A 25,192-nucleotide genomic window follows, 5' to 3' on the forward strand; every position below is an offset into this window, starting at 1 on the left:
CTTCTTTGTGCAGAAACCTCTGTTCTGTGATGGTTATTCTAATTTTCCATTCATGGCTTGGGCTGCTCAGGTTCAGACCCCTCTGAAGTGGAGGGGTCTGGGTGGGTTGGGGTTGGTGAAAGTTCTTCTGTCCCTGATCATCCCAACCTGGATATCCCCTCAGTGGAGAGCAGGAATTTTAATCACTGCTGTAGAATGGGAGTGTGTGGATCCCTTCACAGGGAGAGAGGTGGGGAAGACTTCCAGGGGCCAGTTCTGCCTCTGGTGACAGTGCTGAGATGTTTATCTGCTCAAGAAGTGTGTCACATCCATGAGGGCTGTGCAGATAAACTGAGTGACAGTGAGCTGGGAGAAACAAGGACATGGGGGTGAGTAAAGGATATCTCAGGATCCAGCTGAGCTCTGTGCTGCACCTGATTTATGCTTTAAAAGCATTTTTAAAAAAAGCTTGATAGCAGAAGTCTTTGGGTAATAATGATTCAGGTATCTTTGTTCAGTTCTTCATTTCCTGGGGCTGTTGGGTGCGTTGACACACGGTAATACCCAGATAAGAGCTGTGCTTGCAAACACAGGCAGCAGCAAACTGCTGATACAGAATCGGGGGCTCCAGACTCTTTTAGCTGCACCTCCTTATCAGCAAACAAAAATCTGAGCGTGCCTCCTGATGTATGTCTTTATTTATATACACATTCATTCGTATATAGCACAGAAATACACATGTACACGTGTATTTCTGTGCTAATATGCCCATTATGAATATGCAGAAAAACAGGTTGGAAAAGGAAGGCAAAAAGACAAAAACACTGTTTAAAATATTTATTTTATTAATGGTACAAAAAGATTTCATTTCTGCACCCCAGTGGATGGTTTTGTGCCCCTGACTTCGGAGGACAAAAAACTTGAAACACAGAGTCAGGGCTAGTGTGACGTGTTGCAGGATTTTGGCACACTGTCCAGTTTCGTAGGGATTTAGATATTCTCCCTCCAGGAAACGTTGTTTCTAGCAGCCTTTGTGCTCCAGTCAGGAATTTAATAGTCCATAGAAACGACACAAGTATTTTCTTTCTGGAACAGCTTCTCTAGGTCAGTGCTGGGTACAGCTGAGTGCGTGCAGCGCTCAGAGTGTCCCTGGAACGTGGTGATCCCGTGGTGGGATGTGATTCCGTGGTGGGATGTGATTCCGTGGTGGGATGTGATTCTGTGGTGGGATGTGATTCCATGATGGGCCGCACCAGCCCAGCACTGAGCTCTGGGGAAGCAGAGGGGTGCTGAGTGCCCATTGGAATGCAGTGTTTCCATGGTGGGATGTGATTCCATGGTGGGATGTGATTCCCCCTGAGCTGGGGGAGGCAGAGGGGTGCTGAGTGCCCATTGGAATGCAGTGATTCCACGGTGGGATGTGATTCCCCCTGAGCTGGGGGAGGCAGAGGGGTGTGTGTGCCTGTTGGAATGCAGTGATCCCGTGGTGGGATGTGATTCCGTGGTGGGATGTGATCCCGTGGTGGGATGTGATTCCGTGGTGGGATGTGATTCCGTGGTGGGATGTGATTCCGTGGTGGGATGTGATTCCATGATGGGCCGCACCAGCCCAGCCCTGAGCTCTGGGGAAGCAGAGGGGTGCTGAGTGCCCATTGGAATGCAGTGATTCTCTGGTGGGATGTGATTCCGTGGTGGGATGTGATTCCATGGTGGGATGTGATTCCATGGTGGGATGTGATTCCATGGTGGGATGTGATTCCCCCTGAGCTGGGGGAGGCAGAGGGGTGCTGTGTGCCCATTGGAATGCAGTGATTCTCTGGTGGGATGTGATTCCACAGTGGGATGTGATTCCATGGTGGGATGTGATTCCACTGTGGGATGTGATTCCCCCTGAGCTGGGGGAAGCAGAGGGGTGCTGTGTGCCCGTTGGAATGCAGTGTTTCCACAGTGGGATGTGATTCCGTGGTGGGATGTGATTCCCCCTGAGCTGGGGGAGGCAGAGGGGTGCTGTGTGCCCGTTGGAATGCAGTGATTCTCTGGTGGGATGTGATTCCACAGTGGGATGTGATTCCCCCTGAGCTGGGGAGGCAGAGGGGTGCAGGATTCCCAGGAGCCGTGCCGTGGGCTCTCAGTGTCTCCTTTGTCTCCGGCAGGGGAGAGCAAGGCCCGGGCGCGGCCCCCGAAGGCCAAGGGCGAGCGGAAGAAGAAGCAGCTGTTCCCCCCGGTGCCCCCGGTGCCCCCGGCGCCCCCCGAGGCCCCGGCGCGGCCCCCGGCGGCCCCGGGCGCGGGGCAGGCCCGGCCGCCGGCGCCCCTCAACGTGGTGCAGCCCTCGGAGGCGCCGGCCGAGGAGGACGAGTTCAGGCCGCGGCCCATCATCCCCATGCTGTACGTGGTGCCCCGCAGCAAGAAGGTGGTGTTCGACAAGGAGCACATGTCCTGCCAGCAGGCCTTCGAGCAGTTCGCCACGCAGAAGGGGCTGGGCTGGCCGCTGCCGGGCCCCGGCAAGGACGAGGACGGCGCCGAGGTCAGTGCGCCCAGCCTGGGCTGGGGGCAGCCGAGCCTGGGGCAGGGCTGGAACCGGGTCGTCCTTTGGGTCCCTCCCAACCCAAAGCTGGCCGGAACTCTGTGATTCACAATTTCCGTGGAGCTCCCGGCTGTGGAAGGGATTGAGCAGACTTTTCACGAGCTGATGGAACTGGCAGCGTGCAGGTGTTCTGAGGCTGTCCTCATTTGAGGAAAACTCTGTAGTTTACCCAACTTCTTAAGAGTTAGTGTTGGCTTTTGTGTGCTCCAGGAACTGGCTCGGAAGGCTTCAGTGGTTCAGCCAAAAGGCACAGAAAAGTTTGCTGTGTGAATCCAAGAACTGTGTGTGACAGGGGCTCTGCCTCTCTTGCCCTGTTCCCTCCTTTGGTGCCCATCCAGCTTGTTGTGCTTCCTTCCAGGCTGCCTCTGCCTTCTCCAAGATGAAGATGGAGATCAAGAAGAGCCGCCGGCACCCTCTGGGCAAGCCCCCGACGCGCTCCCCGCTGTCCGTGGTCAAACAGGAGACCTCGAGCGATGAGGGTGAGTGAGCAGCACCAGGGACGTGTGGCTGTCCTGGCTGATGTCCTGCCTGGCCCAGGGAATTGCTGGAGCCTTTGACAAAACTGGGTGGCCTGAAGCTCTGTGTTACACGTAGCTGGTAGGAAATGAGCGCGTTCCAGTTTTGATAACCCAGCTGGAAACAAAACTCCTCCGTGGGAGGTGTCACTTCTCACCTCCCACCCTTTTTTCACTCAAGAAAAATATTTTGCTGGCTGCAGAATGAGGCAGCATTTTGGGCAAAGGGGAAAAAGGAGTTTGCAGAAAATAATATCTTAAAGGCAAAGCTCTGTCTTGGATATTGCAGTGGGATGAGGTCTGTTCCCCTTGGAGGCAGCGGAGGTCAGGTCTGCTCATGTGTGTGAGGAAAGTCAGTTCTAACATTTTGCTTGGCTCCTGATCCACGTCAGTGTTGGGGTCCAACTTTCCTTGGCAGGTGCAGAAATGAGAATTAAAATGTTTTTTGGTGTTTAACTGTACATCACCGATTCCTCTTTTCCCACGTTCCAGTCCCTGTGAATGCCCCAACAGTGTGGACCAAGGGGAAGGAAAAGATCCTTACCTCTCACTCTGTTTTGTGGTTTAATTTCCCTCTTTGGGGCCTTCCAGACATTACTCAGAATATGGACAAGGCCCCAGTAAGGAGTTTTTGTGTGCTGGGTGAGGCACGTGGGTGTAGCTGGCAGTCCCTGCCCACCACTCCTCATTCCAAAGGACAGCATCTTTCCCGTTCACTCTCCTTCAGGAGGGCACCCACTGATTTTTAGAGCAGCCTCCTGCAGGAAGGGCCTCTCCTGAGCACACTGAGCTCCTTTCCTCACCGAGGGGGATGCTCTGATGCCTTCCAAGTGTGGAACATGGGCTGAAGTGTGCAGAGGCAGCTGAGACTTGTCATCCAGTTTTGGTGTGAGACCTTGGAACCAGCTCTGTGCTGGAGGATCCTCATTAGGCAGATTCTTCTCCCTGCCTTGACTTTTGGATGGTGCTTGGGGACTTGGCTGGTGGAGCAGGAGCAGCTCTTGTGGCAGCTGGCATTTCCTGGGGACTGATTTACAGCTCTGCTGGGCACAATCTGATCAAACAGATTCGTCCCTCCCCACCAGGGAGCAGAGGCAGCTCTCTGCACCCCGGGCGCGTTCAGGGAATGATGTGCAAGGATGATCTGCAGGCTGCAGGGGAACACTGAGCGTGCAGAGGAAGGGAATGCACATTTCACACGAAGATGCAGCCCAGACAAATTGTTTGCAGTGTGGGAGCCATCCTGAATGCCCTGTGTCCCCCTGGATCCGTCCTGGGAGGAGCGAAGGTGACAGCACACGACAGTCATTCCCTTTCTTCTCTCCCTCTGTCACTCTGGATTAGGCTGCTGCTTTCACTGCTTTCACTGGCGTCATAAATCCTGGCCTGCCACCTGATGTGCCTCAGCTGAAATCTGGAGAAATGTGGGGTTTGATTCATGTCTTAAAAATAAACAAGATAAGACACTTTTTAGGAAATAACCCTCATATGAAATGTGACACACAGCCAGCACTCATCACCTCAAAAAAGGGATTCATTAAACACAATAAAATTTCCACATTGTCTGACAAATATATTACGGGCAACATTTAAAATCTGAGGTGTAAACTCAGCCATTAACATTTTACTCCGAGTTCCTTTTATCCTTTCAGGTAACCCAAGAGTCAGAAAATCTTCAAAGGGAGGGAAAACTGGAGAGGAGACTTAGACTTGTAGAGCAGAACATAAACTGCTTCTTTCCAGTAATTAACAGTGAAGCAGTGAACAATTTGGTTTAATGTGCTGAGCTCTGGGGATAATGTTCTTCCAAGATGTTTTTGAGTTCCCTGTTCTTTTGGAAACTTTGCAGCTTGGTGATGCAGGAGTGATTTACACTCAGTCTTGAGTGGAAAACTTCTTTAACACTTACAGTGACTCAAAACTCCTTCATAAGGAAGGGTAAGAAACTTGGACCCCCAGACTGCCACAAATGGATTCTGCAGTGTTTTAATCACAGAATGCCAAGGACCTTTTAGAGGTTTATAAAATAAAGAATTAGCAAACTAATTAGCAGGAGCAGTCCGTGGCAGAGCTCTGGCAGAGGGAGGGTGGTGGGGGATGTAGATGGGAGGTTCAGTGGTAGAGAATGGCTGGAGCAGGGTCAGGGTGTGCAGGGCAGCCCTGGATGCACCGGGGAGCCTGGGCTGGGGCTGGGGCTGGGGCTGGGGCTGGGGCTGGGGCTGGGGGTGGGAGCTGGCCTGGCCACAGCAGCCCCCAGCAGCCCCAGGAAAGGGGCATTTCCTTGCATCCTGTGTTTTGAACTTCCCAAAGTTCAGATTAAATCTTCCTTAAAGGATGGTGGAGGTTTCACAGCTGGAAAGGGGAGGGAGTTACAAAGGCAGTAAATCTCCTTTCTGTCCTTCCTTGTGGCCAGTTCCTTCAGGTCACTGCTGTCCCTCTCTTGTGTATCCTATCCCCAGAGGGAGATTCTGTCAGTTAAGGAAGTATTTGGGGCACAGGCCTATGAGAGAGCATGGAGGAGTTGAATGTTTTTATTTAATGCACTTCTTGTGTTGTTGAGACCTGAGCTGTTTAACTCAGGTCCTTTTGCCTCTTTTAACCATAAACTCTTTTGCCTTTACTGACTGCCCGTTGTTTTGGGATATTTTTTTTCCTTTTCATTCTAGAAACGTTTCCATTTTCTGGAGAGGAAGATATGAGTGATCCAGAGGCTTTGAAATCTTTACTTTCCTTCCAGTGGAAGAACAAAGCATTTAATTTCCCAGCTGAAAGGAAGTTCAATGCAGCTGCTGCCCTGAGTGAGCCATACTGTGCTGTCTGCACCCTCTTCTACCCCTATAACCAGGTAATTCCTGCTCACAGTCAGGGAATCATTCCCTGGAAAAGACCCCCAGGCCAAGTCCAGCTGTCAGTCCCCCACCCCTGTGTTCACCCTCAAGCCACGTCCCCCAGGCTGTGTCCATCAGTTTTTATCCATGGTTTTGGGGGTGGTGACCCCCAGTTCTCTGGGCAGCCTGTGCCATTGCCTGCCCGCACCTTCCATGCAGAGATTTTCCCTGATGTCTCACCTAAACCTCTGACACTGCTCAGATGGATGAATTAGGATGCAGACAGTTCTGACAGAGACAAACCCATACAAATCTGCACACCAGAGAATCGTGTTTGGATTTGGCAGTGGTTGGAGGCTTTTTTGTTATCTTTCCTGGCTTCTCTGGCTTGCTCAGTGTTCATTTTCAAATCACATTGAAAGAGCTTTGCAAACACTGTTCCATGCAGAGAAAAGTCACACCAGGCTCCTGTTTCCATACGGGCCCAAGTTGCTGAATTTATGCAAACAAGCCACAAAATAAAAATTTACTGAGTAAGCACATCCATCATCTTTTTTTGGAAACGACCAATATGCTTTGGGAGATGTTATGAGCAGAAAGGCAAAATTCATCAGATGAATTAGTTATTTGTGCAGTTGTGCATTGATTTGTTCTCATATAAAGCCAAATCTGGCTTTGTGTGCCCACCAGGAATTCATGCCTTAGATACTTGGAGCTGTGTTGGAAGCTTTTCCTGAGGAAAGCAGAACCCCTTCGATAAAATCTCTTGATTTATTATACAGACTGGAAATAAAATATCTGTTCTGATTGCTGGTTGTTGTGAGGAAAACTGGGTGCAGCTGAGCTGGTTTTATCCATTGCTTTTAACTCTGTCTGCTACCAGAAACCTTGAAATGTCCTTCAGGAGAACTTCTTGCAGGAGAAGTGGGGAAGGATGCCAAAGGGGTGGGAGAGGGGGAGGGAAGGTCTTACTTTTAGTAATATTTTCCTTTTTATTTTTCCTTGGTGTTTCCAGCTGCAGTTTAGGAATTTAGATTTTTGCAGAAGAAGAACAGGAAAAGCTGCTCATTGTTCTAATGCTTCTTTGAGCTTTCACAACAAATTACAGATCCCAGCTGATGCCTGAGGAAGGGGGGGGAGGCAAGGCAGGGTGGGAGTCGGGATCTGGGGCTGTTTTTGGCTGCCTGTGCCCGGTGTGGGGCGGCTTTTTTGCCAGGAGTGCTCCGAGGGGAAGGGAAGAGGCAGTGCCAGTGACAGAGCTTTTCTCTCCAGTGACAGAGCTTTTCTCTCCAGTGACAGAGCTTTTCTCTCCAGTCCTCACAGGTGGAGAAGGAGGCTGCCCCCGCCCCCCCAGGGGAGCCCCCCTCGTTCCTGCACCTGTCCAGGTGTGGGCAGAGGAGCAAGCCCCTGATCCCGGAGATGTGCTTTACCTCGAGCGGAGAGAACACCGAGCCCCTTCCTTCAAACTCCTACATTGGAGAGGATGGCACCAGTCCCTTGATATCCTGTGCCAAGTGCTGCCTGCAGGTTCATGCTAGTGAGTGCTTCCCCAAAGCCTCGGGGTCCTGGGACACTCAGCAGTTTGTGTGCTGCTGGATTTCAGCTCCTTCTTGGCAGGTCTGGATCCTGTCACTCCCACTTTTATCTTTGTTGGTACAGGGATATCAGGAATCCCAGAAAGATTTGGGTTGGAAGGACCTTAAAGCTCATCCAGCTCCCAGCCCCTGCCATGGGCAGGGAACCTTTCTCTCAAATCATACCTGTGTGTTCAAGTCCATCTTGGCACTCACTGATCTTAAAAATACACACCAATATTCTTTTTACTGCTTATTTTGTTGGCTGATTCTTCTCTGTCTCACAGAAAAGATTCTTTCTTTTGATACCTTTCATTTTTTGTAATAAAGCAGAACTCAAAGGCTTTATTGCACTCTTTTCTCTCACATATTTCGTTCCAATATTGTTCTGCTGGGGGAGGCTATATTGTTCCTGCACGCAGCAGAGATTATGGAGCAGTTTGAGATATATTTTATTAGTGTCTGTGATAGTGTTTGTAGTAATGGCACTTGATTACAAAAGGGAACATATGTCTGTTTGCTTCCCTGATAGTTATGTCGAAAAGAAGATCTGATTAATCCTGGTGGAGTGTACCTTCAGTGGAGATTGAACAGCATCCAGTTAACATTTGTGACGAATTACTGTTCAGCTGTTTGATCTTGACAGATGGGGAATCTTATTTGACTTGCATCAGCTGGAATTACTTTTGTTGTTCCAGTTTTAGAGTCTGCAGGTCCCCGTGCAGCTCAGCAGGGCTGGGGCACTGGAAGGCAACTTTTGTTTCTGCTGAATCCCTGACTGTGGTCATTTCTGGCTAATCAGGCCACGGGGTGCAGAGTGGGTGTGAGGAGGAAGATTTCATCCTGCCTTCACACGTCAGGGCTGCTGCATCCTGCCCGTCCTCAGGCCTGCAATGGTCCAGTCTGTCAGAATGGTTCCTGTGGCCAAATTCTGTGTAAGGACAGAGGGTGTGGGCCAGAGGATGTTCATCTGCAGGCTCAGCCCTGAGAGCCACCTTTCTTTAGAGAAACTCAGTTTTATGTTTTGGCTGTGCTCTCCCCTTGAGGACAGGACAGGAGAGCTGTTAAATCTGATGGAGGCTCCAGTGCCTGCTTGTTGCCTTGTGCTCTGTGACATCCCTTTGACTTTGCTGCAGAGAATCCATTTGCTTTTATTGCAGGATTGCAGTGGTGAGGTGTATTTTGGCTGACTGTAAAAGCAGCTGGCAGCCTGTGTGTTCTTGGGAATGCCCTCTCAAACTGTGCTGGGTTCCAGCAGCCAGGCCCTACAGAGAGGGAAAGGGTTTGGGAAGGTTTCTGGGGTTTAGAGGCACTGACAAAATCCATAAAAAGCATTATTTTTCTTGATCTGTTTGGATTATCCCTATGGGCCGACCTGTGGGGTTCAGTAAATGGGACTGCTGTGCCCTCACAGAGTCACTGAGGTTGGAAAAGACCTTCAAGGTCACCAAGTCCAGACATCAGCCCAGCACCAGCACCCTGACACCACCAGCCCTGTCCCCGGGTGTTTCTGAGCACTTCCAGAGATGGTGATTCCACCTCTGCCCAGGGCAGGCTGTTTCAATGCTTTACAGCCCTTTCCATGAGGAAAGTTTTCCTGATTTTCAGTCTCAGCCTCCCCTGGTGCAGCTTGAGGCTGTGCTCAGGGTCTGGCTCTCCCCCAGCTCAGTTTTGGACTGAACACCCCTGTCCCTGCTCTAGGCCCGGCTGGAATTTGCTTCCCTGATTTGCCATATGATGAAAAGAGACCTCAGATGTGGAGAGCAGCTGCAGATCCATAGTATTGACTTTCTTTGACATGCTGTTTATCTGGTTAAGTGGATATTTATAAATCAGGCTGTGGTGGCAACCCCAGTGCTTTCTGAATGTCTTCTTTAAGTTTAATTCAGCAATCTGAGATTGTTGTTCCCAGCTGAAATGTTCTGTTCGGTTTGTTGGGATAGGTGAGGGCTGGGTGGGATTTTGTTAGGGAGGACAGAGGCTGGAAGGAATGAGCTGTGTGTTAGTTGAGATGCTTTTCTTCAGTCTTCCACTCCCTTTACAAGCTTGCAGGAATCTCATAGATCTACTTTTCCAAAACTGGGTCTGTCTCTTTTCCCCATTGTTTTCAGTGACAACCCTCAGTGCCTTTTATAGAATTTTAAGGACTTTTTTTGTTCTTATTTCCCTGTCTTTATAATGGGCATAATGCCACTTTACTATTTTGGTGGTGTTGTAGGAGGATTTGGTGCTTGCATGTTACAGTAATTGATGCTCTGTAAAATGAGATGTTCCTACCACTTCCTATAACCATAAATTAAATACTGCTAACCATGTGGAATGCAGGTATTTAATTTCCTTGCAGTATTACTGGGCTTGTCCTTCCTTATAACACCACAGCAAAAGTAACTTCTTCAGCCTTGCCCAAATTCAGTGCCCTTCCCTGTTCTGATGTGTGAGTGCACTCCAGCAGTGGTGGCATCACCTTGGAGCCCAGTTCCTGCCTAAAGAAACAAAGTCTGCTACTGCAGTCCTTAGAAAGGTGAAAAGCAGACGTGAGGGTTACCTGGGGGGGTTTGGTTTGTTCGTTTTCAGACCCGCTGGTCCCAATTCCAGTTTTGTCACAGCCCGCTGAATACAGCTCCTCCAATGCTTTCAAAGTTGTTTCTGATCTCAGAAGTCACGGGGTGAGACTCAGAGGGGCTGCCAGGCCCTGCTGTGACGGGCTGTGCTCTGTTTGTCACAGGCTGTTACGGGATACGCCCGGAGCTGGTGAACGAGGGCTGGTGGTGCTCGCGGTGCTCGGCCGGCGCCTGGGCAGCGGTAAGGGCTGTCCCCACCCCTGGGCACTGCTGGGCTGCCCCCACCCCTGGGCACTGCAGGGCTGTCCCCAGCCCTGGGCACTGCTGGGCTGTCCCCACCCCTGGGCACTGCTGGGCTGTCCCCAGCCCTGGGCACTGCAGGGCTGCCTGCACCCCTGGGCACTGCAGGGCTGCCCACACCCCTGGGCACTGCAGGGCTGTGCACACCCCTGGGCACTGCAGGGCTGCCTCCACCCCTGGGCACTGCTGGGCTGCCCACACCCCTGGGCACTGCTGGGCTGCCCCCACACCCCTGGGCACTGCAGGGCTGCCTCCACCCCTGGGCACTGCTGGGCTGCCCACACACCCCTGGGCACTGCAGGACTGCCCACACACCCCTGGGCACTGCTGGGCTGCCCACACACCCCTGGGCACTGCTGGGCTGCCCACACACCCCTGGGCACTGCAGGGCTGCCCCCACACACCCCTGGGTGCTGCTGGGCTGCCCCCACCCCTGGGCACTGCTGGGCTGCCCCCACCCCTGGGCACTGCTGGGCTGCCCCCACATCCCTGGGCACTGCTGGGCTGCCCACACACCCTGGGCACTGCTGGGCTGTGCACAACCCTGGGCACTGCAGGGCTGCCCACACCCCTGGGCACTGCTGGGCTGCCCACACCCCTGGGCACTGCTGGCATCGCCCAGCACACAGGGGTGGTGGGAGGGCTCAGGCTGCTTTGCCATCCCCGCCGGGTGGTCCCTCTGTGGGGAGGGTGAGCCTGGCAGCGCTGCCGGGTGCCGCAGTGACAGAGCTGTGTTTCTGCAGGAATGCTGCCTGTGCAACCTCAGGGGAGGAGCTCTCCAGATGACCACTGATGGCCGGTGAGTGCTGCCTCTGTGTTTGCCTTCCATTCTGCACCTGCTCTCTCTGTCTTGTGAATTTGGCCTTAATGCTCAGCGTAGCAGCGATTTTGGGGGTTCTGGAGGGAGCTGCTCCTCGCTGACGTGGCAGGAGGAGCCCAAGTGCTGCCCTGCTCTGCACCAGGCTGCTCAACAGCACAGCTGAACCCCTGCTGGATGTGGTTGTTTCTCAGAGAAAAGTCTTCTCAGAGAATGTGCAAAATGAGTGTAAAAGAAGGTTGATCTGTTGTTCCAGAGGCATTTACCTTGTGCCACCCTGATTAACAGTCGATTGGGAGCGTTGCCAAGGCTGCCAACCCCTGGAAATGTGCCTCGGTGCTGAGGGAGGCAGGGAAATGTTAACTGCCCTCCTGAGCATTTCATTCAAATGATGGCAGGCCCTGATTTGTGTCTTCACTTTGCTCCCCAGGTGGGTCCACGTAATCTGTGCAATTGCTGTCCCCGAGGCGCGGTTCCTCAATGTCATCGAGCGTCACCCTGTGGATATCAGCGCCATCCCCGAGCAGAGGTGGAAACTGGTGGGTGTCTTGTGCTGGGGAGGGTGTTTGGGAACAAGAGCCAGGGGGAAAAGCTGTAACTAAACAGAAAAACATTGTGTGGGTTTGTAAAGCAGCTGAGATTGGAGGTGATCTCGCTCTCATTTCCAAACAAAAGCTGCACTGTTTGTGTCTGCTGAGCCCTGTCCTGCTTTGACACACAGCCAGCTCTGATTTCCAGATGTGCCTTTACTCCCTGGGAGTGTGCTGGACCCTGGGCACAGCCTGGGACTCCTCCCCACCTGCAGTCAGGTGAAAACTGCCTGAAACTCCATTTACTGCAAGTGCTGCCCAGCGGGAGTGCAAGGGGACGTGGAGACTGGGGACAGGCTGACTTGTTCACCTCTAATTCATCTTTCCTTACAACATTTCTCTTCTTCTATCAAGAAATCTCTTGTAGAAATGAATAAACATTTCTGTGACCTGACTGCAAGGATTTTAATACAAGCCCAGCTCCAAGTTGTTATTTAGCTGTGTGGCCTCATCCGAGGGATTAGTAATGGACGATTCATTAGCTCAGAGCAATTTATCTTAATGTTAGTTAATGCTCCATCACTATAGTGTGTTATTGCAAAATAAATTGTGCTTTTGCTGCTTTTTTTGGTACAGAAGTCAGCTGGGTGACACAGTGTGGGATGGGGAAGGTGCTGGAGCAGTGATAGATGGGTTAGCGCTGATGGATTCGTTAACAGAGCTGCTACTTAGTGCAGTGAGCCCGGGTGAGAGATTAGGAGGAACCTATCCCTGCTTCCAGAGTTATTTCTCTGTTGTGCAAATGGGTTTTGTACACAAATGTGAATGTAAAAAGCATTCATTATTCAGCAGGAGTGATGGGGCAGCGCAGTGCCAGGGTGATAAATCTTGCAGCCGTGGCTCTTTATGGATCAGCTGACACTTCCAACGTGCATCCTCTTCATTACCAGCACTTGTAACGCTGAACTTAAAATCCTTTTACACAGCACTCACTTGTATTGCTTAATGGAGCCTCACAAGGAAACATGACTTAATTCTTTAACCCTTCCTTGGCTGCCTGGCTGTCCTGCCGAGCCAGGGCAGTGTCTGTGTGTCTGACTCCACTGCTTTGCTCTGCTCCAGAGCAGAGCCTGTGCCTGCCAGAGCCTCTGCATGGACCCACTGCACCCATTTCTCCTTCATTCCTCAATTAAAACTGCAAAGTTTCATAGAATCCCAGAATATCCTGAGTTGGGAGGGTCCCCAAAGACCTTCAGTCCAACTCCTGCACAGATGCCCCCACAATCCCACCCTGACAGCGTTGTCCCAGCACTCCTGCAGCTCTGGAAGGAAATTTCATTTGCTTTCTTCTGTTGTATTCCATCTGCACCTCGTGTTTCCTTCCTGTCTCAGGGAATGTGGAGAATTTTTGCATGAAGTGCCTCGACTTGCAGAGGTCAGTGTTGGAATTTACAGGCACATATTCCTTATGCTGCTGTTAGCCAGAGCCTGGCTTGTAGCTCAAATGTCAAAGCGTGGCTGGAAGCCCCTCACTTGGAAAGTTTTAGAGTTATCAATTAGGTAAGGATTAAACAGCCCATGTGGGTGGCAGAACACAGAGGCAGAGGGGCTGTGGTGGGCAGTGTGAGGTGCAAAGGGGGTGTAAATTGGGTGAGATGGTGTGGAGAGGCTCAAAGCCGTGGGGGCAGTTTTAGGATTCCTCCTGGGAGCCTGCAGGTTATTCCTGCAGCACGTGGGGAGTCAGTGCAGGAGCTGGGGGTGTCTGTGCTTTGGAGGGGAGCAGCTGCAGTTAGGAAATAAACTGGGGGTGACCAAAAGGGGATGGAATTGGAGCTCCTGCCTTTGGCAGTGATGGGCTTGGTGCAGTACCTGATAAAATTGGGAAGATGACTTTTGTGGCTGGAAAAGATGGAAAAGGAGAGCAGGAATGATGTGAAGGGTGAGGACAGTTGATGTGAATGGATGAGGGTGGTAGATGAGAGAGAGGGTAGGGATTATCCTTGGTTATTATTTGATTTTTTAATAGATTTATATTGTTTTAAGTTCTTGTGATGAGGACAGAGGTACCAAGGCGTGGCAGGGATCTGGTGAAGGGTGTACCCTGTTCTCTAAGCTCCAGGTCTCCCTGTGCAAGCATTTGTGGGTATGGCACCATTTTCAGGACTGCAGTTTCCTGCTCCCAGATTGATGGCACATTACAGGCCTGTGCACGTAAATTATTTATGACGTGGAAATTTGGAATAATTAGCTGTCATTCCTCAGTGGAGTAAATGAATTACAGTGTTCATCATGCAGCAGACAGCCCATTTCTTACTCTCAGCTGCGACCTGACTCTGGTGTGCATTTATTCCGAAGATTTCTCTCCTGTGCTTTGCACTCTTTTCCCTCCCACAGAAAATGCCTTTAAATCTCCATGTGCAGCTTTCCCACAGCACTTGGTACTGGTGTTTCTGTCCATCCCATCTCCCACACTTCCACATCTGCATTTTCATACGATCCCACACTGGTTTGGCTTGGAAGGACCTTAAAGTCCACCCAGTGCCACCCCTGCCATGGCAGGGACAGCTCCCCCTGTCCCAGGCTGCTCCAGCCTGGCCTTGGGCACTGCCAGGGATCCAGGGACAGCCCCAGCTGCTCTGGGCACCCTGTGCCAGTGTCCCACCCTCCCAGGCAGGAATTGTCACTCCCTCCATCACTCCTTTCCCTTCAGGCTCACTGTCACTCACATTTATCTTTTGCTGATACTTGCTCTGAATATCCCTTTGGGGCAGCTCTTGTCCTGTCACAGGGTGGCACCGGGCGTGTGCTGATCCTGGCTTGGCAGAGCCCTGTTGGCACCAGCAGGGGCAGATTCCTGCCCTGGGAGGGTGGAGGCTCCCCGAGCCCCCTGGGTGCCAGCAGCTGTCCCTGGATATCGACAGGTTAAAGATGGATCTGTGCCATCGACTCCCCTCAGCCCTGCTGGGCACTTTGTGCTGCTTATCAGCCTCTGGAACATGGTTTGCAGGGCGATAAAGGCTCAGCTTATTAAAGGCTAAACCCACGTTCTGGCAGCACTCAGGCTCTGGCTTTGAATTTCCTGGCTTTTGTTCGTTTGTGTAAAAAGGCCAAATTAATCTTTGGTGTAAACAAACTGCCTCCAGTTAATTCATAGGAAGGAATGGGACTTATTTCATGGGAATGTGGGCCAGGCAGGGAGGGCAGTGTTGCACAGGAATAACGAAGAATAAATCTCCTGTTCCTTGGCATCTTTGGCTTTCAAGGAAGAGCAGTGTTCCTGGAGAAGGAACCACAGAATCCCAGAATGGTTTGGGTTGGATGGGACCTTGAAGGTTCTGGAGTTCCACCCCCTGCCATGGTCAGGGACATCTTTTGTTCATTTTCACCATGGAAGGCAGGTTTGTCTGGTGTGTGATGTTAATTCTGCCCTGATTTGCCTTGTCCCAGCCTCAGATAAGGTAGAGAAGCTGCCCCATCCCTGGAAGTGTCCAAGGCCAGGTTGGACAGGGCTGGATGGGTGGGATGAGCTTTAAGGTCCTTCCAGCCCAAACCATTCTGGGATTTGCTGGTCAGTGACAGATTCCTGGAAATGTTAAAAACTGAGAGGTGTTTCCAAAAGGATCCCTGGAAACATCATGCAAGCATCCATTCTTCAGACTGGGATTCCCTTTTCCATATTTCTGAGGGGCTGGAAACAAGAACTGGTGCTGTTCTGGGGAGTGAGGAAATTTATCTTGTCCCCACTACAGCTCCTGCTCTCTGTCAGTGCCATCGGGCTCAGGATTTTTAGCTTTGAGAAAATGCAATTTCTTTTTAAAGCAGTCACACATCTTATATTGATTTACCTAATAACTGGATCTGCTTTGCAGAAAATGGGTGTGAAAATGTCTCCAAGATTTCAGACCTTCCCCCCCCTAGTTTTGGTGTTTTCGTACAATGTTTTTATTTCTTTTGTTTGCAAAACTGACTGAATTATCTACAGTGGCTCATCTGACATGGATGCCAATAAAATATTTATGGTTGATATGCTTATGCATCTAAAATAAACACAGAGTATTTTTGTTCCATTATATGATTTTATATTCCATGAGATCTAATCGATACAATGTCCCATTAGATATAATTGAGCAAATTGCCACCCAGTTACCGTGTTCTGTTCTTTCAGAAAAATGGAAATGTTCTTTTCCAGCAGTGCACCTGGGAGGGTGCAGCTGCTGCTGGAACTGATGAACTGTGGGTGCTCTGCTGTGTGTGAGGGGGGTGAGGGTGCAGCAGGTCTGTGGTGCCACTGGTGGGGTTTGCCTGGTTCCAGTGAGCCCAGTCCCGACTGGAGCCCGGTCTGTCTGTGCCCAGTGTGGCTCTGCAGGGTGCCCGGGGGTGCTGGCACGGCCAGGGGAGTGGTGAGCTCAGGAATGACAATGTCTGCTGCAGTTTCTTGGCTTGCAGAGATGCTGGGTGGGGGCACACCCAGCCCTGGCCGTGGCACAGAGCCTGGGGCACCGCAGCCGTGGGGCCGGGGGCTCTGCGGGGCTGTGCTGCTCCCGGGCTCTGAGCTCCCTGTCCCTTGCAGAGGTGTGTGTACTGCAGGAAGAGGATGAAGAGGGTGTCGGGGGCGTGCGTGCAGTGCTCCTACGAGCACTGCTCCACGTCCTTCCACGTGACGTGCGCGCACGCGGCCGGCGTGCCCATGGAGCCCGACGACTGGCCCTACGTCGTGTCCATCACCTGCTTCAAGCACAGAGCAGCAAACCACAGCGTAGGTTTTGGGCTTTGTTGGGTTGATTTGGGGTTCTGGGCTTTTTTAAAATTGGGATTTTGGGGTTCTGGGGGTTTTTTAAATAGTTTCTCCCCGCCTGTGTTGGCCCAAAACGTTTTATGCTTTTAATGCAGAAGGATTGTCCAGGAAGCCGTTGTTGGGGATGGCTTTAATCTGCAAGAGGGCTGGTTTGGATGGGATATTGGGAAGGAATTCCTGGCTGTGAAGGGGGTGGAACACTGGCACGGGGTGCCCCGAGCAGCTGTGGCTGCCCCTGGATCCCTGGCAGTGCCCAAGGCCAGGCTGGAGCAGCCTGGGACAGGGGGAGCTGTGGGTGGGCTTTAAGGTCCTTCCACCCAAACCATTCCATGGAACTTTGCCCACAGCCTGTCCAGCTGTGGCTGCAGCTGACCCTGCTGTGCCCCACACAGGTCCCGTTCCGCAGGGAGGTGGCCCTGGGGCAGGCAGTGATCACCAAGAACAGGAACGGGCTCTACTATCGCTGCAGGGTCATCGGCACCTCCACCCAGACCTTCTACGAGGTCAACTTCGACGACGGCTCCTACAGCGACAACGTTTACCCCGAGAGCATCATTGTAAGGCACTCTGTGTCAGGGCACCACAAACTCCTCTGTGTCTTGGGCAAAAAGCAAAGCAAAACTTAACTTTTCCATTTTAATTTTTAAGTTGCTGCTTGCCTAGAAAATCTCATCCTGCTCTTCATGACAGATCTTGTTTCTGACATTATCTCATTTAAGTTTTAGTTGCTTTACAAAGATGTGATCTTGCCGAATGCAGATGACTTCACAGAAGCATTTTGTTTGTTCTAAGTTTCATCCTATTTGTTTTGTGGTTGAATAATCTTATTTTTCAACTGACAAGTGTGATTCATGGGGGAAGCAGACTGTCCCTGAGCACTTCTGGTTCAAAACAGGGAATTCACTTAATAGAGGGAATGTCTAGAAGAGGCTGATTTGTCAGCTCATGCATTGCCTTCCTGATTGTGCCACTGATTCACTGAGTTGCCCTGCTTGTTTTTGAGGTACGGGAGATGTGATGTTGTGGGATTTGTAATGAGAAATGTCCGTGAGCTGGGTGCTGTCAGCAGCAGGAGCTGCCAGAGTTGATTGCTGGTCTCAGGCTGGTTCTGTTTGAGACGCCCACAGTTAATCACAAGTGCAGGGCTGTGTCTCATTGCTCACGACACTGTTCCGTGGTTTCTGCACCCTCTGGCTCCTGAGCTCTGGGGAGCTGTGTCTGATGCCTCTCTCTGTCCTCAGAGCAGGGACTGCCTCCAGCTGGGGCCCCCTCCCGAGGGGGAGCTGGTGCAGCTGCAGTGGACGGACGGGATCGTCTACAAGGCCAAGTTCATTGCAGCCCAGATCAGCCACATTTACCAGGTGAGGGTGCCAGGGGCTCCCCGGAGCTGAGCCTGCCCGGGGGGCTGCTGGAGCTGGGCACAGAGGAGGATTCGGGAGCACAGATGATTTATTCCCTCTGAGTTTGTCCAGCCTGGACGTGACACCTCCATTAAACTGTGCTCTGTGTCCTTCTGCCTCGTACAGAGAAGTGTATTAAAGTCTTGGGCAAAGGAAATAAGAATCCCTTAAAAACTTTTAATAGTTTTAACATTTTGCTGTGCACGTTTCCATGAGCAAACATCCCTGGAACATCTGATGCATAATTCATGATATAATCAGTGCTTAGCAAAGAGGGTTTCATGGGAGGAGATTTTTGTACCTGGCTGACTATTTCTGCTGGTTGAAGTACAAATGTACTTTAGTAGCTGGAGCTGTTTCCGTGTGACCTGTGAAAATGCTTTGTTTAAGATGAAAGAAATTCTTATTACCATACTGGCCTGAATACAGGGCTGCTTTTATTACAAGTGAAAAGCTGCTTTTTTCCAGATATGAATCAAAAATCAGTAGAAATGTGAGGTGCTGGGCCAGCTGGAGTACAGATATTTTGGGATGCGTGGAGCACTGAATGAATCCACTTGGATAAGAGAGGGGTGCCTGAACAGCAGCACTTCTTGGGCTCAGCATCCTCTGCAGAGCTTGGGAGTGCTCATTCCACAGCAGCCCTGCAGAATCCAGGGGAGCTGGCCCCTGGCTGCTCCTGGAGGGCCCAGGGGTGCCAGGGGCTGGCGTGGGCTGTGTTCAGATGCTGCCTCTGAGTTCCTCTTCTGCCTCCCTGCAGGTGGAGTTTGAGGATGGCTCTCAGCTCATGGTGAAGCGTGGGGATATTTATACCTTGGAGGAAGAGCTTCCCAAGAGAGTCAAGTCTCGCCTGGTGGGTACCAAAATAGCAAACAATAAACCAGCTGCAGCTCGCAGAACCCCCTCACATTTTCTTCATGTATTTTTTAGACATTAGGTGAATGCAGCCTCCAGTTTCTGTGGCTGTAAAACTGCTTGTCATTCCCAAAATACAGAGTGGAAGAAATCCTGGCCATGAATGCTTGAGAGGCACAGAAATGATTTTCCCTTGCACGTGTTCAGCTCAGAGTTTTATTTTCTCTGGTTAAAAGATTATGTTCAGATCATTTTACACCATATGAATTCAGTTATATGGAGTCATCCTGTCCAAGTGTGAGGTGAGCTGGGCTGCAGCTCAGGGGTTTCTGGAGAACTGATTATCACCGTGGGACAAAACCCCTTTCTCACCAAACTGGAGATTTAGAGTGTGGCTCTTACCTATAAATCTCTTAATCTACAAGATCAGGCTGTCTTTAAGTGCATGCAGTGGAGTTACTGAGCCTAGAAAAGATGAGGGATTTTATTTCCTGGCTTTTTTTGGTTCCAGCCCTGCTGGTGCTCTCAGACCTGGCCCTCTGAGGCCGTTTCATTTTAGCAGTGATGGGGAATGCCCAGGTTGCTCCCAGCCCAGGGGGCCTGGGGGTCTCTCCTGTTTTCCTGTGCCCCTCACGGATGTTTTGTGTCTCCTGCAGTCCCTCAGCACTGGGGCCCCTCAGGAAGATTTGTTTTCAGGAGATGAGGTGAGAGCAGCCAAGCGTCCCCGGCTGGGGAATCCAAGGAATCCTGAAGAATACGGACAGAGCCCGGATTACCTGGCCTTTATGGAGAGCCTGCTGCAGACACAGTACCAGCCTGGGACTCAGAGCAACATGTTTTAACCAGGATTCATTCAAAATATTCAATTAACCCTTTCTGAGTTGGCGGAAAAAGAAAAAGGAAACTGTGGAATGGAAGACCAGCCCTGTGCAATAGTCTGCTGTGAATTTCTTTCATCTCCTCTTGCTTTGGACTGCAGGAAATCCCTGTCTGGCTGCTACCTCGACCTTGCCAGGAGTTGCTGACCAAGAGCTGGGGAGCTTGGAAACCCTTCAGCTTTTCACACGGAGACTTTGGAAGAGTTTCTACAGATGGAGCTTTGTGACTGGTTCTTTTTTATGAGGATAAGGTTAAAATTTAACAAAATGACTTTTTCAAATCTGTCAAACTTTTGTCTTTCAAGGTGCTATTACATTGACTACTGAAGCAGCCTTTGGAATCGTGTTTTCTGTACATAGACACCACCTTTGTGAAGTTTTCTATGAATGAGCATTATTAAAAAAAAAAAGCAAGCAAAAACAGGAAAACGAAAGTTTCCACAAAACATTTTTCTAGATTATGGCTTTAAAACAGAAAATAAATTAAATCCTCCCCCTCCCCCCGAAATGAATCGTGACTGATGTTACAGCGGGGAGAGGGAGAGCAAGAGCAGATGTCCTGGGATGTTCTGGGTTCTTCTTTTGTAAAGAAACACTTTGTAAGCTGGGGAAGGTGGGGGAAGCAGCGTTCACAGCTGGGGTGTTTCTGCCAGGGGCTCTCCTGGGATGGACGCTGGCATCGCTGCCACGTCACAGGGAGGGGCTTAGGGAAGAAATGGCCAGGTTTGGGTCACTCCTGTCATCTTCCTTCCCCATCTTTGCCATCACAGTTGCTTTCTAGCTCAGGATCAGCATGGCTTTGAGTTCCCGTGTGCCACCCTGGCTTGGCAGGAGTTCTGTTGCTGCTTGTGTGGGTTCCTCCGAGCGGCCCCGTCTGACAGCAGCCCCTGCTCCAGCAGCACTTCTCCCCTGGGAACCTTCCTCCCTCCTTTGTCTCTTTTTTTTTTCCTTTTTTTTTCTTTTTTTTTTTTGAGTTGTGCTCCTTACAGTGTGAGAATCATTCCATGACAGAAGCTTGGGAGGTGTTTGTATGTTTTTTCTTTTATCCTATTAAAGAAGAAATTCCCCAAACACCTGACTGTCGTGACATCCTTTCCTTAAGTAAAGGCTGAGCCTGTGAGTTGCTCCTGGGGAGGAGGAGGAGTTCCAGCCCTGCCTTTGGCTGCACTCAGCTCTCTGAGGACTGAAGGAGCACTAAAGGCAAAGCCCAGCCTCAGGTGTTGGTGGGCAGCTCCCACCTGGAACCCCCGAATGTGGAGCAGGGCTGGGAGAGAGCCCGACCCAAACCCTGCCAAAGTCACTGCAAAGTCTCCACCCTCCCTGGGGGACCCTGCTCAGCTCAGAGGGGCAGAGCTGGGGGGGTTCAGGGGGCACCCGGGCCCTCCCTCCCTCCACGGGCCAGCCCACAACCTGCAGTGCTGCACTGAATCTTTGCCACTTAATTCCCTGGAATTGCTGGATGGAGAGAGACAAGATCCTTGTTTTTATTGTTATTTTTAAGCCCCTTTGCAAGGTGGTCGTTGTTCCGGGAGAGGCTGTTAAGCAAGGCTCTGGCTAGATCTTTAAGGGAGTTAAGTGGGAAGGATTTGTGGGCTGGCAGATGGCAGATTAGCATCTTAAGAGACTCCGTGGGTATTAAACTGTCCTAGTGAAAGAGTGGAGATAGAATAAAGCGATTTCAGTTTTTTTCCTTTGGTTTTGTTCTCCCTTGAGGATTGGAGTTCCCATCCCTTCTCCTGCCTCTGCTGCGGGTCCTTTTCATGTGCGTGGTTGTGAGGCCTTGGAAACAGGGTTCTGCTTTTGGGTTTTTTGATTTCTGAGTTTGTGACGTTTTCAGTAGATGTCTCCACGAATAAAACCAAACTGAGACTAATAAAAATTTAAAAAATTGGCAAGGTTCTCCCGAGCCTCGGTTGTTCCTCCTACAGAGCTGTCTCCTGTCGGTTGAAATGTGATTAAATAGAAAACTTGCTGTATAAAAGACTAAGAATGTTTCCGGGCCACGAGAGAAATATTTAAAACAATTCAAAGAGAAGTTAAACCAGCAGAGGATTTTTTTTTGGAGGTGGGAGGGGAGGGTGGGATGGGATGAGCGACGGGGAATTTCCTCTGCATGCTCCAGTCTGCAATAGCACCCTTGCTGTATCCATATGTAGTACCTTTCCCAAATACTATTTATATTGTAAAAACAGAAGTGTGTTTCCTCACCCCATATTCAGATGCTGAGTTATGTTGAAACATGAACCTGGAACTGTGGAATGCCCTTCCTTGGTGCAAGGGTTTTCTCTCTTTTTGTTGATTTTTGAATCCCTCTTTTTGGTTGAGGAATGGCTTGTGCAGATTCAGGACAGTGGCCATACTGGTGGCCTCAGCCTATTGAAAAGGAAATAGGAAATGCACATTCCTACCCCCTCCTCCAGTGAAATATATTTGTAAGTGTCTGATTATGTGTTATAAAAATAATGATTTTTTTTTCTTTCTCCCCTTAGATTAAGGCTGTGATGTATTTTTTGCCTATTTTTTTCTCTCTGCCTCTAGGTTCAAAATGAATTAAAGGCTGTTGAGCATTTCAGAATGACACTTTTTGGGGGGTTGAAGTCTCTTCATTTCTAAGTTTAAACTCTTTTATGCCGCAGGAGGTCGTTGAACCTCCTCAAACAGCATCCTCCTGAAACTTCATTTAAACACCTTGAAAGTCCCATCCTGAGCTTTTTGCTGAATTCCTCTCCAGTATTGCAGGCTGAGGCTGGTGCTGCAGGTTGTGTGAAAGAAAAGAAATCTCCGCCCTCAGTCTCCTGCAGCTCAGTGGTTTTCCTTGATCTGAAGATCCTCGGGTGGGAAGGGGCTCTGGGGCTCAGCTGTGCTGTGGCTGCAGCAGGGCTGGGCAGGGTTCCCGAGGAGCCCCCGGGGGCTCCTCATTTCCAGGTCACCTCTTGTTCCTTGTCCCATGAACAACTGTGCTGGCACAGGCACTCAGAAAAGGGAACTTTTGGCACAATCCTGAGACTCAAATGAGCTGGAGCTGTTGACACAGAATTATTTGGCAGCTTTGATAGCAGAGGAAGAGAAGTCCTTGGGTTACTTGCTCACCAACAGAAAATCACTGGGAGTTGTTTATTCTGCATGGCAGAAGCAAAACAATTAAATTTTTGGTTTCCAAGAGGGGAAATGTAAAGGTCACTGTGCAAATACTGTTTGGAATTACACAGCGACCACAGCTTAACCACTTTTCCTGTGGAACAAACAGGATTTTGGCTCTGTTTCAGCACAGTTCACTTTGGCTTACCTCTCCACCCCAGCCTTGCCATTTCAGATGCCAGCTGCTAATATCCCCTAGCAAACGAGCTTGCAGCCAGTCTGTCCCTGAAACAGGAGTGAGGCCCTCCCCTGTGCCCCAGATCGGGGTTTAAAAATAAAGAAATGGCCAGATCCACTGCTCATCTGCTTCATTTAACAGAGCCATCTCTGGAAAATGCAGCAAATTGTCTTTGATTAGGAGTGAATGGTCAGCTGCCCATGATCCAGGCCAAGCTGCTGCTCTTGGAGAGGAGCAGGGATTCACTGCCTGGCTGCAGGGAAGAGCCTGACCTGACTGAGCTGCACAGGGGTCTCTGGGCACTTTTCTCTGTGGAGGAGCCACGAGGTGGGAGAAGGGCCCTGGAGCAAATCTGATTCCCCCTGGCTCTGCTCAGAGCTGAGGTTCCCCTCTGTCACCTGAGTGGCTCAGAGCCTGCTGGAGCTGGAGACGTGGTGTGTGTGATTAATCTGGGGAGGTGACATGGAATTAACGCTGCAGTCCAGGAGCTTTGTGGCCTGGGTTGGGTGATTAGTGTGAGATTTTTGTCAGCACGAAGTGAAAAATCTGCCTGAGCACAACTCGGAGATCCCTGTGCTCAGGGGTGGGCCTGGGCTGCAGGAGCAATTTATCATCACATTTTTCACTAATTCAGCTTAGAGACAATTGGCTGCTTGTTAAAGGCTGCGATTCCTCTCACTCCTGTGACACTCCCAAATCAAGGACTTGGCCCATTTTGTCCCAATAAATTTTTCCCTGCAGTTTTTCTCAGAAGGGAGAGATGTCCTTGGGTGTTTTCCTGTTCAGGTGTTTGTGCTCAGTGGTGAAGCACCTGCAGGTGCCATGGGTGGGGTGGAGCTCTGGGGTGGGCAGCAGCAGTGACAGCCCCTGGCACAGGTGCCCAGAGCAGCTGTGGCTGCCCCTGGAGCCCTGGCAGTGCCCAGGCCAGGCTGGGCAGGGCTTGGAGCAGCCTGGGACAGTCCAAGGTGTCCCTGCCATGGCAGGGATGGAGTGGAAATAGAGACAAGGTTTGCTGAAATTTGATTTTTCTGTTAACAAATTAAAACCCACCAGAATATTTTACACTTATTTTGGTGATTTATTAATTCCAGGGTAGTTTGGGGAAATTTATGGCACTGTGTTTTTGTGTTGCTGGAGCATCCTGTGTGCATAATTTGGGGTAAGATTAGTTCGTGTGTGATAAAGGAATAAAAAACCACAGTGAAGACAGGTTTGTACCCTGGAAATGGTTTCCAGTCTCAGCTAGAACATGGTGAAACGGGATAATGGGAAAAATAATGGGAAATGTGCTTTGCTGTGTAATCACTGGTCTCTGGGGATTTTATTTTGGTGACTCAGCAGACACAGAAATGAAAACTTGAGGCATTTGGCCACTGCCAAGGTCGTGGCTGTTGCTCTTACAGCAGGATTTCAAGTTTTACAATAAATTTGGGGCAAAAAGAGAATTCCAAGGTGTTCCTGGGACCTTGGCAGCTGCCTGGCAGTGGGGTGGAGTGAGATTAGGAAGAATTAGGGTAGAATTGTTTGTTCCAAGTTCTTCATTTCTTTAAGGTGATTGTTTGTTTCCAAGTCAGCTCTGCCCTGCTCTGCTCGGCACCTCCAGAGGGGGAGGAAATAAAACAGACCAGGGAAGGTTTTGGTGCTGGCAAGGTTTTGGTGTTGGGGTCTGTTTGTGCCCCCACCTCTGGCACAGCCCAGGAGGGGCTCGGGAATGGCCGGGGAGGCAGCGGAGGCGCAGCCGGGGCTGAGGATGCTCCGAGGGAGGAACGAGTGCAGAGCTCGGGTCAACCCTGGGGCAGGGCTGGAACCAGCCCGGAGCTCTGGGGCTGCACCAGGGACCCCCAGCTCTGCCTCCCGTCCCTGCAAGGAGCAGACAAAGCCAAGATCTGATAATGGAATCTGCTTGGAACAGCTGTCTGCTGACAAGTATAATAAACTGTATTAATGGTGTCATTATTATTCTCTAATTAAAAGCTAATAACTAAGAGTTAATTGCCTTTAAAAGATGAAGCAGCGCCATGGCAGGGATTTATCTCTGCTTTTCTTTGCTCGCCTGGCTGTGCTGATATTTTCAGGCTAATTAATTGAATCAAATCTTACTGAAAACTAATAATCTCTCTGTGTCGATTCAGCCAATTGAATTAAAAGGTATTTGCTGTGTGCTGGGCTCAAACAAGCCCTCACCTATTTATAAATATCTCTGTGTGTCCGTGCTCTTTGCAGCTTCTCACCTCGGGCACAGGGTCAGCAGGACACCGGG

The 25,192-nt window shown here is 50.5% G+C and overlaps 1 protein-coding gene across 2 annotated transcripts in view; it reads left to right on the top strand.

Moving 5' to 3' along the window:
* KDM4B (lysine demethylase 4B) overlaps positions 1 to 22,104 on the top strand; it is a 72,101-nt gene extending 49,997 nt beyond the window's left edge. For both annotated transcript variants that reach the window (XM_063403593.1, XM_063403594.1), the window contains 12 exons: positions 2,133 to 2,503; positions 2,922 to 3,042; positions 5,745 to 5,923; positions 7,221 to 7,443; positions 10,206 to 10,282; positions 11,085 to 11,140; positions 11,589 to 11,697; positions 16,259 to 16,444; positions 16,876 to 17,040; positions 17,725 to 17,844; positions 18,644 to 18,736; positions 19,395 to 22,104. In XM_063403593.1, coding sequence (XP_063259663.1) covers positions 2,133 to 2,503; positions 2,922 to 3,042; positions 5,745 to 5,923; positions 7,221 to 7,443; positions 10,206 to 10,282; positions 11,085 to 11,140; positions 11,589 to 11,697; positions 16,259 to 16,444; positions 16,876 to 17,040; positions 17,725 to 17,844; positions 18,644 to 18,736; positions 19,395 to 19,580 — 1,886 coding nt within the window. In that variant the 3' untranslated portion in view covers positions 19,581 to 22,104. The remainder of the gene's footprint in view (positions 1 to 2,132; positions 2,504 to 2,921; positions 3,043 to 5,744; positions 5,924 to 7,220; positions 7,444 to 10,205; positions 10,283 to 11,084; positions 11,141 to 11,588; positions 11,698 to 16,258; positions 16,445 to 16,875; positions 17,041 to 17,724; positions 17,845 to 18,643; positions 18,737 to 19,394) is intronic.
* The last annotated feature ends 3,088 nt before the right edge of the window (positions 22,105 to 25,192 follow it).

The sequence above is a fragment of the Prinia subflava genome, chromosome 8, assembly GCF_021018805.1.
Source record: "Prinia subflava isolate CZ2003 ecotype Zambia chromosome 8, Cam_Psub_1.2, whole genome shotgun sequence".
Classification (NCBI taxonomy): domain Eukaryota; kingdom Metazoa; phylum Chordata; class Aves; order Passeriformes; family Cisticolidae; genus Prinia; species Prinia subflava.